At 42.9% G+C, this 11,586-nt stretch overlaps 3 protein-coding genes across 3 annotated transcripts; all 3 read right to left on the bottom strand.

Annotated features, from left to right (window-relative positions):
• Positions 1–219: 219 nt before the first annotated feature.
• Positions 220–2,659, bottom strand: LOC308326141 (putative G-protein coupled receptor 148; the record flags this gene model as incomplete). The annotated part of the gene is made up of 4 exons (XM_080778948.1): positions 220–615; positions 1,317–1,479; positions 2,032–2,292; positions 2,394–2,659. 4 exons carry the CDS (start codon positions 2,657–2,659, stop codon positions 220–222), a joined length of 1,086 nt encoding a protein of 361 aa, XP_080635074.1.
• A 721-nt stretch (positions 2,660–3,380) lies between these two features.
• Positions 3,381–7,043, bottom strand: LOC308326029 (putative G-protein coupled receptor 148). The gene is made up of 2 exons (XM_080778840.1): positions 6,930–7,043; positions 3,381–5,170 (listed from the first exon to the last, which is right to left on the bottom strand). The coding sequence occupies exons 1-2, from the start codon at positions 6,968–6,970 to the stop codon at positions 4,171–4,173; spliced, it is 1,041 nt and encodes a 346-aa protein (XP_080634966.1). The 5' UTR covers positions 6,971–7,043; the 3' UTR covers positions 3,381–4,170.
• A 387-nt stretch (positions 7,044–7,430) lies between these two features.
• Positions 7,431–9,510, bottom strand: mterf4 (mitochondrial transcription termination factor 4; the record flags this gene model as incomplete). Its single annotated transcript, XM_080778841.1, has 3 exons — positions 9,152–9,510; positions 8,856–9,040; positions 7,431–7,841 (listed from the first exon to the last, which is right to left on the bottom strand). Exons 1-3 carry the CDS (start codon positions 9,375–9,377, stop codon positions 7,431–7,433), a joined length of 822 nt encoding a protein of 273 aa, XP_080634967.1. The 5' UTR covers positions 9,378–9,510.
• Between the last annotated feature and the right edge of the window lie 2,076 nt (positions 9,511–11,586).

Raw genomic sequence — 11,586 nt, 5'->3', positions numbered from 1 at the left:
TAAAAAATATATTATTTAACCATAAAACAACCATTTCTTTAGTGAGGTCGATCGACCTGGGGAATTTTACTCACAATTGTCTATTTTTCAAATATATATATATATATATATATATATATATATATATATATACACACACACACACACACACACACACACACACACACACACACACACCGTCCATCCATGAGCTCTCGTCGTATTCCATGTCTCTGCGAGTCACATCACAGGAGTGACTGCTCCCTGCTTCTTCAGACCGTAAAAGCTGAGCACGGCGCCTCGCAGCTCCCTGTATCTCAAGCTGTACATGTACGGAGCCAGGACCTTGGGCAGCATCACCAGCACGTTGCACACAACCAGGGACACCCACAGGTTGGCCTGCAGGTCCAGGGCACCCTGGTGGCAGTACAGCAGCAGCTCAATGGCCAGCACCAGCATGGGACAGAAGGACAGGAAGAGGTGAAGATAGTGCATGAGGAAGGTGCCTTTGGCCCGGGACGAGCGCTCACCTCTCCAGACGCGGGCCATGCGCGTGCGCCAGTGCAGGACCACGTAGCCAACAAAGCCCAGTAGCAGGATCAACATAATACCTGCCACGGTCAGAAGCATAGATATCTAGAATGTATAATGGAATAGACAATAAGAGTGTCATGGTCAGTATAGGAATGAATCAACCACGGTGCATGAAGCATTACAGTCAAAATGATTACAGCAGAGCAAAACGGATGCCTTTCACTGAATGCTTAGAATGTCCATTTATTTATGTTGGAAGAAACAACGTTTGCAATGTGCAAAACAACTGGTATGTGTTGATATACTAGATAAATGTAATAATTTGGTATCTGATTACTGGATCTTGTGAACAAGTCACAGTGGAATAGTAATGTATGTTTTTAACAAACATTTTTACCTACCCTACCACAGCACATAAATTACACTTTGGCCAGTATAGGCATATAATTATTATACATAGCCTTTCAGAGCTACTGCACAACATTCATGGTTTTCTTTTTTTAAATGTTATACTTCTAAGCCTAATTTAAAATGTAAATTTCATCATACGTCAAATAGCAAAAATAGCCTCACAATGCATTTTAGTTTAGAAGATTTTCGCCTATAATGACCCAAATAAGGACACCAGGTATGAAGGGCTTAATACCATCTTTCTAGTATCATTACTGCATTCTATTCTATGTGTATGTCAAATTCCTTGTACAAAACCCCCACTTGGCCAGTGAAGGGCTTTCCGATTGCGAGAAATGGTGAAATGGCAAACTCTATAGCTCAAGTGATGCTCTGATTGTCAAGTGATGCACCTGCATGGGTGTAGAGTGGCTGACGGTGAGGACCAGGAGCAGAGGCAGAGAGCAGATCTGGAGAGAGCAAGTTGCAGTAGTGTTGTACCACATGAACACCCCCACAGAGCCTGCAGGCATAGCCACCGACACAGCCCAGATCACCACCACTGCTCTCTTGGTCCTACAGAAAGAGGAAGAGTGAGTGAGTGTGCACGCTTTGCGTGCATACAGTGAGAGAGAAACATACGCAGTAGAGAAAAATAAATTGATCAAACAAAATTGAGTTTGGATTGGAACATATTATAATAAAATGTAATCTGATAAATGTTTACGGGGCTCTCTCTCCTGATTGGATCAAATTGGTATCCTGACCTCAAAAACGTTTACAAAGGAGCAGGAAACAGCGAGACTCATGTTACAGAACAAACTCAAGGATTACTATCAGAATATAGTGCCAAGTAAATAATCACACCCGTGTGAAGTGAGGGGCGCTCTTATATCATCGTACATCATTATGTCAATTTGCTTAGACATGACGTAAAGTCTCCATTCATTGTCAATGGGAATTTAATGCTTGTGTAAGACGAAAATCTACACTAATAGCTGAATATAGGAGGGGCTAGCGCCCCTAATTCTTTTTTAGAATAATAGGAACAGAGTCAGAGAAGGTTAAATGGATAATGAAAAACACTGAAAGCCAACATAAAGCCTTGGTCGCATGCAGCAGCAGTACCTGGATACGGGCCAAAGGGCAAAGTAGCGCAGCGGGACCAGCACCGCCAGAGTGGTGTCCAGCACCATGGCCTGGGTACTGAGGATCCCAGAGCTGTACATCGCCCCCAGCAGGAAGAGCACGGTGGCACAGGCCCAGTCGGACATCAGTACACCTGCCGTGTTCAGACTGGTACTCAGCATGTACCCAGACACAAAGAGCAGGTCACCAAACAAGGCATTGGCCAAAAGGAGATAACGTGTCTCCTGTCGCATCTCGGGCCTTGAACAATGCCATAAAACACAATAAATGTTTGAATAAATATATCGTACTTCCTTGTATAATTTCCAGGCTAAAATGTTTGAAGAGCAACTGTGACTCACCTGGTTAGGATCTGGGCCAGGATGACTGGACTAACCAAGCAGACTGCCAGGAAGCCTAAGATGGGACCCAACTGCAGTAACCTGGAGTGCGCCGGTGGCAGGAACACATGCCATTCCTTGGTGAAGAGCTCAACCTGCCTCAAGAAAAGGTCAGTGCCGTTGGCCTCGGTGACCAGGCGGATGTGTCTCTCTGCACGGCCAGAGCTGTTGTACCAGCTGCCAAAGGCACACAGCACAGACTGAACAAGGTCGTTTTCACTTGTCATCACTGCAAGCCAGCCTCAATCTCCTCACCTCCATCCATACACCTTCCCTCCCTGGCTGGACTGACACTGGCTGAGAGAACCTTGTTTTCCCTAGCACCTCCAACTGTCAAATCGATTAGTCATTTGATAACGGTCTCCCTGGACACCTAGTTTTAGGCAAACAAGGCTTTGGGGCATATGGAGTGAAGTGCTTTGAGATGGCGGTCATAAAAGTGGGTCAGAGTGCTATTACATGGCCTTTTACCTTACATAATGATACATTCTTTATGGCTTATTATTTCCCCTCTGGACCTGAAGAAGGTCCGGAGGCACCGAAACGTTGCATTATTAAAAAGACAATACTCTTGTACCGAGCAAATACAGTGTGCAGGTGTATTCTATTCCTTTCATTGATGTCCCTCTGAAATCTGAAATATTCTGTGTCAAGAACATAAATATATATATAAATAAATAAATACATCGCATGGATGCACCTGGGACGCATCTTCATTGATGTTTACTGAGGTCAACGGGGTTTCGGGTCTTCCAACATCATACCCCTCACTCAGCCAGCCGGGGTTGATCAAATCCCGACTTACGTCCCAGTAGCTACCCTTGATCAGTCCATCAGGGAATGAGCAAGGCCACACAATCCGTTGCTCCGGAACTACTAATAATAATATAAAATATAATATAATAAAAAATAAATAATAATAAACTTGAACATACGTATAACACAGTTTTAATTACGGTTGTTTAGTAACACGTCCTTCAATACTAAAACCTACTATTATATATGCAGGCCTCGACAAAACACCATACAAAACACTTACAGAATGAAAGAAACACAGATCAAGGTTTAAAGTTACTTCTTTAGAAGAAAAACATTCCTCTACAGGCAAAATACTTGTTGAATGAAAATGCCACATCACACAATGAAGGATTTGAACCAAAACAAATCCCAAATGCAGAACAGTTTTCACATTACTTCTTACAGCAAAATGCAGAGAATATGTACACACAAAAAATAAATAAATGACGCCAAGAGCTGGATTTTATCAGTGAGGTCAATGTGTCCGTCTATCAATAGTTTCATAGATGTGTGTATGACTGACACACAAAAGGGAGTGTTCCTCGTCTACACCAGTGCTTCTCAACCTGGGTCCCCACATGACAGTAATGTGATAATTTAAGACTTTAAAACCTAAAAGAAAAAATACATAAGACTATTACTCAAATTGATCAAAAGGAATCAACAAATGGTCAAACATTGGCCAACTTGTCAAATAATAAAAATAAAAATCTTGAAAATAGCCAATCTAGAAGCTTAGAACACCTCACGCTGCGAGGCGTTGTGAGCTTGTAGATCTGCTATTTTCACAATGTTTATCTGTGAAACTCAAGTCAAACTAAATGTATTGCCTCAACTCCTACAGTTCCAAGTGGTTGTCAGGGTGGGGGGGGTCCCCTGTTCAAATATGATTATTTTGTGGGGGTCACGTCACGGCCTGAAAAGGCTGAGAACGACTGGTCTACGCCACAGTGGTCAGACTCTGACCGAGTCCTCGGCCGCGGTGCAGCAGCTGCAGCAGCGTGTCGGAGATCTCCCTGTACCTCAGTCCAAACAGGTAGGGAGCGAAGGCCCGCGGCAGCAGCATGAAGATGCACATGTTGACCGTGCTGATCCACACGCGGAAATGATGATCGATGTCCTTGTGCAACAGGAAGAGCTCCACTGTGAAGACCATCCCGGGGCAAAAGTAGAGAAGAAGCAGAACCCCGTGGGCCAGTAGCGTGACACGGGCTCGCGAATAGCGGCTCCGCCAGATGCCCTGGGTCTTGGTCACCATGTAGAGGCGGATGTAGCAGTAGAGGATGAGCGTGGTGCAGATGATCGCTCCGATGGAGAAGTAGACGTGCACCCTCACCATTTCTCCACCCTCCGTGAAGCCGAGGGAGATGAGGGCCAGGCACAGGGACGTCCTGTCGGGCGCACCCTTCCTCATCACCTCCGTCACGATCGCGAGGGAGACCGGGTACACGGCCGACAGCACCCACAGCCCTACCAGGATGCGGTGGGTGCGGGCGGGTGGGAAGAGGTCGCGGTAGTGGAGAGGCCAGCGCACCGCCGCATAGGTATCCACCACCATGAGGGTGATGGTGAAGATGGCGGCGCAGTAGGTGGTGACCGTGGCGGCTGTGAGCACCTCGCAGAGCTGCCGCGGCATCTGTGCTCCCAGGTTGTTGCAGTACACAGTGATCAGGTTGAGGATGAGGAAGAGCAAGTCCGCCATCAGGGCGTTGGCCAGCAGCAGGTAGCGGGTCTCCTGGCGCAGGGCACGGGACACATAGATGCACACCAGGATGACGGGATTGGCGATCAACGTTGCCAGAGTGATGACAGTGGCAGGAATCATAAAATACTCCAGGTGCCAATGCTGCACAATATCAACCCAATTCTCTGTGAAGTTGACCATTTTCATGGCTGCAGTCATCTCGTCTTTTATGGTGTGTAGTCGACTTCTCTGATGGCTTCATGCAGATGGAAAAATAACAAAAAGAGAAACAATGTTGTCATCAGCAATTAAACAAAAGCTCCAGAACTTAATATATAGTACAAATACAAATATTTGCTTATGGTACTTCCGTTAGGCAGTAGTGGTCAATTGTATAGGACAACTGGAAGGCCAGGCAACTTAATTAACTCCTGAGAGTTGCCAAACATAGTTGTACACCTGATGGACACCATATTACTTATAATCTACAGCATGTGTATTTTCATTAGTACATCATGATATATGATGTGTAAAGTGTAGACAGAACAAACATGCTATCCATTACTTATCCATTCCTAACTGAGCGAAAGACACATGCATAAAAGAACACTGCTGTCAGGATGATTAGTCTCTGCACACCCATCCTAGTAGAGCTAAATAATAAAGCCTTTGCACACATTGCAATCTCAAACGTGCAGGAGTATCACACACCCATTCAATCACCACCATACGCTAATGCCCTTCGGATGCTAGTACAGAACACAGGCGCACAAAAAAGCTTTGGGAAAAGCCCGATACCCGCAGTCATATTAGCCTGAAACAACAGGCCTCACTTTCAGTCATATTAGCCTGAAACAACAGGCCTCACTTTCAGGCCCGTTTTCCACCGGTTCAGTTCAGTGCCAGTTTTTAGTCCATGAGCCAGACCTCTAGGATCAATATAAGTAAATTAAAATATGATATAATGATAACCTTTCCACAGGAGTAGCTTTTTCATATTTATCACACATTGTGATAAATATGACATTGTGACAATATGACATTAATTAATTAAAATAGAATTAATTAATAGTTATCACCATGAAACTTCCACAGTTGATTACTTACACGAACACAATGATTATTGTATTACACATTTTCTGAAATTGTACATTTAAATATGCAAATTAGAAATGTAGGAAAAGATGCAAAAAAAATAAAATATGAAAAAGCTACTACTGTGGAAGGATTATCATATATACATTCACTTATATTGACAATTTAACATAGGTATGGTTTTGCCTAGTCAATTCATAATTAAAGTTCCTATTTTGGAGGTCTGGCTCATGGACTACAAAACTGGACCGGTTCCCAACCGGTGGAAAAGGTGTCGGAGTTTGTACTGCTGTCATTTTATGTTATTGTTTTATTGCTGTGTGCTGCTGTATTAACTGTTGTCTGATATGCACAGTGCTGTGGAAAGGAATGTTTAAAGTCTAAAGTCTGAAACATTAATTAAATATCTCCAGGCCTGACTATTAATCAGCTCTTATGCAGATAAGTATACGGTACATCTATTAACGAAACTTACTGATACCGTATGCTTGCACATTTTCGTATTATTCAAATCAACAAGCAAATGAGCAGCAAAAACAAACTGAACTTTGTTCCATTTTGTAAACTCATATTCATATAAATATAAACTCATAAATTTAAATTGAAGATTGCATTATGCAGGTTAAAGGATGAAAATATGTCTCTGAACATAAAACCACACTAAGATCTAAGTGGTGCTGTCAAATTCCAAAAACCGAGGTTGAACCCTAAATCATAATTACATTTTGGTTGGGCAGCAATACAATCTACCACGATGTTGCCACGGTCATGATCAAATCCTAAAAACAAGCCTGATAATCACTTAGTACACTTCCCGCATTGCATGGGTATACCTATTGACAACATTATTGATTTACATCAGGTAATGTTTGGTTGAAATCATTTCGCTTCAACATAAATCGAGCGTGTTTTTTTCTTACCTGTAATCCAGAGCACAGACATGTGAGAGCCGCTGATCCATTAGACATAGTGCTTCAATAAATCAATGGCTTCTCTGTATGACTTTAGTCGACCACTAGCCTTATCTGCTGATGTAGTCCATGTTGACTCAGAGATAATGCAGGGATGTAGAACGCTACGGCCACTTAGGTGTCACGTAGAAACAGGGTGGCGCTTTAAAGCACTTAGCTCTTCACATTCTGTGCTGGGGGAAAAAAAGTATAGCTAAAACTGAAATTTAAACACCAGATCACCACTATCCCACGTGGACATGCTGCTACTGTCTGTATTCAATCTGTACATGGAGTTGTTCAGATTGGAATTTGTGGTAGCAACTACTGATGAAACTAAGCAATTCAAACTGTTTAAATATCATTTTTATTCCTTTACCAGATACCAAATACAGTCAGTATTAATATACCGTCATGAAATACTTAATCGTACCATTCTGAAAATGTCCCATTTCTTTTAATACCATGTAGTCATTTCTTTCTCCTTTTCATGTATCCACTCTTCCCTCCCCCTTCCTCTTCCTCATCATCATCATCACTGCCACTACCAGCTTCCTCATCATCATCACTGCCACTACCAGCTTCCATGTCCATCTCCTGCAGCTCTTCTTCATGCCATTCTCTGGCCATCAGCTTCCTGAACACGTCGTACTCTTCAGCTGTCGCCTTAGCTACATCCTTAAGGTAGGTATCCTGGTCAACTGCGAGGACGTCAAAGAGTTTGGGGTTGAGGATGAGGGTCTGTCCTTTCTTGTCTGGAGTCTGGAACAGGCCCCTACGCTCCAAAAAACTGTGGCGACAGCGCACCTCCTCCAGACTGAACCGAAACAGCTTGGACTTCACCATCTCTTTCTGTTTGACGCCCATGCGGAAGTAGATATACTGCCGAAAGAGATGAGGAGTGTGTTAATGTGTACAGCATATCATTACAGCCAGTAGGACACGTACCTTACATGCTATTGAAGTGTCCAAAAATGAAATCAGCACATGAAAGAGAAACACTGAGAAACTTATGGCCTCTAAGATATATTTTTGGCAGTTTATGCTTTAACTAACAGAGTGCATCCAGAGTCAGGAAACTGAGGGCAGAGAGAGCATTATGACCAGTGCACTGGTTGACCCACCAGGCATGCTGGAACACACTTTCCACAGCATTATTTCAACCCAAACCATCTATACTTTCACTCCGTTTTATCCCATAATGTGATAATGGATAAGTCTTATATTATCAGCCAGCTCTATAATAATAATAATAATAATAATGAATTGCATTTTTATAGCGCTTTTCCAAGTGCTCAAATCACTTTACAATGGTTCATTCATTCATACATTGCGAGGTGAAGCGGCAAACAGTCGACGCCAGCGTCCTCCCTTCCCACACCAATGGTGGCAAGCTCACACTGACCGACTCATTGGAGGCAGTGTAGGGTTCAGTGTCTTGCCCAAGGACACTTCGACATGTAGACAGGAGGAGCCGGGATTCAAACCTCCGACCCACGGATCATTGGACGACCTGCTCTACCTCCTGAGCCACAGCCGCCGTATGCATGAGCATGCAAAGCAATCTTCAATTTACAATCCAACGTTAAAATACCAAGTTAATGTTTAGTCTAGTTTAGAGGAAGTCTTCAACATGGTGGGATAACATGGAACCAGCAATCTACACATCCCTCATTGTTTGAACAGTATTTGATGTAGTTCATTGATTTTGTTATTTATTTTTTCATTGACTGTATTTAATTTTATTCTTGTGATGGTTTCAAGCAATTAAATCAAATCTAAAATCTAAATCAAAGATTGAAGGCAACAGCTGAAATTACATTGCTATTTGTTTTTGTTTAAACTCCTTGTCATTTCGATACATATAGTCATGACAAAAAAAAAGGGGAAACTGACCTGGAACTTGTACTCAAGCTGACCCAGGTCCTCGTGTACCACAGAGGGAGAGTCTCTGAGGATGGATGTGGCCTGATCGCCAGTAAACAGGCACTTCTCTCTGAGGAACACCACCACGCTTTTGACCCTCTTTGCGGTCATCGTCAGGATCTGGGGGTAATCGGACACTACTTTCTGGAGACTGCCTGAATGGTGTAAAGGAAGATAAAGTATGCTGTGATGTTGCTACCTGCAAAATGTGTTGCAAATACAATCTGTCTGAGTTATAAATTAGTACACAAAGATTGTTATTGTACCTTCAATTAAACGTAATTTCCGTAGGTTCGCTATGCGCTCCTGAAAGTGTGAGTCCTTGAGGCGGTAAAGTTCTGGACATTTCTCGAGGACCTTCAGGACAGTTTCAGGGTTTAGGCCCAAGAGTAAGAGAGCCGTCAGAGCCGTTAGGTGTTCTGCAGCATTCTTTCCCCTGGCATTGGACACACCATCACAGAACCGTTCTGCCTGGATGTCCGTAAAACCCATGTCAATTAAAGACTGTAGCGACAGCTCTGTGACCGGCTGGCAGGGTAACGGAGATAGCTCTTGGTTGTTGTGTAACGACTGTTGGGTTCCCTTGTTAGCAGAGGAAATTAGTCTGCAGCACACAAGTTGTGGTACATGACATATCCCAAATCCATTCCGACTGAATAGTTGGGGTGTGGTCTTTCTCAGGGTCCATCCAAGAACCTGCAAAATAGATAAAATGGAACAAATGGACACAATATTAGTGTTTATTATTACACATTATTACAACCCAAGCCTTTCTATGATTGATTGAATACTTTAATAGTTTAAAAAAAGCAGTTTAATACAAATAGCCTACAATGCTATAAAGGATTGTACCAATCTGCAATTCGAAACTGGCCCCTGCAAAAACGTTAGTCACGTTTGTCTGTATGTTCTGATGAATTGAAAATGGAGGACCCTTATGTAAACAAGTCTTTAGTGCTTTTTCAGGTTTTATCCTCTTAGCAGATTTTGTATTGCCCTGTACTTTCGTTGAACTGAAACCATTCTACAAACAATTTTCAATCAAACAAACAAACTAGCCTATATTTCCATTGGGGTTCTGTGTATTCAATTCATTGAAATATGCAAAGTTAAAGCAACGTTATTACATTGTTTTGGATTGTCAGTCAGTATCTAAAAAAGTCATTTTGTGGATTGTGGATATATATGTGGCGTAGAATAGAAAAGTGTAGCCTACAAGGTAAACGCTGAGATTGTTAGCAATATATCAAGGTTATTGCGGTAGGTTGCGCGCCGACTTACTAAAACGAAACGTTTGTGCGATATTCAGAAAACACGTACGTGCTTGATACGATGGTTAACTTATGTTCCTAAAACAACAAATAAACCACACAATGAAGATGTAAAACAAATACTTCACCTGTCGTAGAGGAACTCCAGCACTCATGGTTGTCCGTCTTGAAAATACGTCCCCCTTTCAACAAGGCATAATATATGCGTTCCGTTATGCTTGTGGTAGGAAAAGTCTTGTGTTGAATATACCGGTATGTTAAAAGTGTTTCCATTTAACAATTTCACTTTATTTTGTAGACTGCAGTGAAGAGTGCGCTACTCGGGGTTCTAGAAAGAATTGTAGTCATCCTGGTCATGTCAGAATGAGTCAGTTTAGTTATAACCTTATATGGATTATGTGATTGTGATATCACTAGACATAGATAGATGTGTCGGTCAATACTCTATGGCAGGGGTTCCCAAACTTTTTTGGACCAGGTACCCCTTTTGGGGTAGATATTTTTCCAGGTACCCTCTCATCCTCGCAACACGGATAACAATATATTTACAACCACAAGCAGTGTTTCCTGCAGGAAAAAGCTTTGGCATGGTGCTGGGCACAGGCCGCAATTTTAATTAATTAATTAATTAATTAATTAGATTCATTAATTAATAAGATTAATTTGTATTATTGCTCTTGTATTGCTATTGGAGACACTGGGGGACACTGGGCAGGCACTGAGGAGGCACTGGGGAGACACTGGGGAGGCACTCAGGGGAACACTGGGGAGGCACTGGGAAGGAACTCGGGAGGCACACTGGGGAGGCACTCAGGGGGACACTGGGGAGGCACTCAGGGGGACACTGTCTAAATGTAGACGTCTAAATGTATACAGACGTCTAAATGTAGACGTTTAAATGTATACAGAGTTACAGACGTCTAAATGTATACGTCTAAATGTAGACGTCTAAATGTATACAGAGTTACAGACGTCTAAATGTAGACGTCTAAATGTATACAGAGTTACAGACGTCTAAATGTAGACGTCTAAATGTAGACATCTAAATGTGTACGTCTAAATGTAGACGTCTAAATGTAGACGTCTAAATGTGTACGTCTTCTCTTATGGGGGTCCCTGGCATATCTTTTCAAATGGGGGTCCACGGGCTAAGTAGTGTCAATTTGGGGGTCCTTGACATGAAAAAGTTTGGGAACCACTGCTTTAAACACTTTATGAACATGAACAAAATAGATGGGTCCCCCCTGGAACTCCCTCAGGTACCCCTGGGGGTCCCCGGACCCCACTTTGGGAACCACTGCTCTATGGGTCAACGGTCAACCCCATCAACGAAAACAAGGGATCACCCTCCAGACAAGTACAACTGCCGGACTGTTCTTGAGAACTGAAAGACATACATGCACGGCAGCACCTGAGAGCATCCTGGGGGC

This window comes from Protomyctophum bolini, assembly GCF_963924005.1.
Source record: "Protomyctophum bolini genome assembly, chromosome: 12".
Classification (NCBI taxonomy): domain Eukaryota; kingdom Metazoa; phylum Chordata; class Actinopteri; order Myctophiformes; family Myctophidae; genus Protomyctophum; species Protomyctophum bolini.
Note: the sequence above shows the minus strand (reverse complement) of the source record. Positions and strands in the feature narration are given on the sequence as shown.

Bases quoted from the DNA above. Each gene is read 5' to 3' on its own strand.
- LOC308326029 (XM_080778840.1), bottom strand. From the start codon at position 6,970: ATGGATCAGCGGCTCTCACATGTCTGTGCTCTGGATTACAG. The intron at 5,171-6,929 runs GTAAGAAAAAAA...ATCTGCATGAAG, and splicing joins GTCTGTGCTCTGGATTACAG to CCATCAGAGAAGTCGACTAC.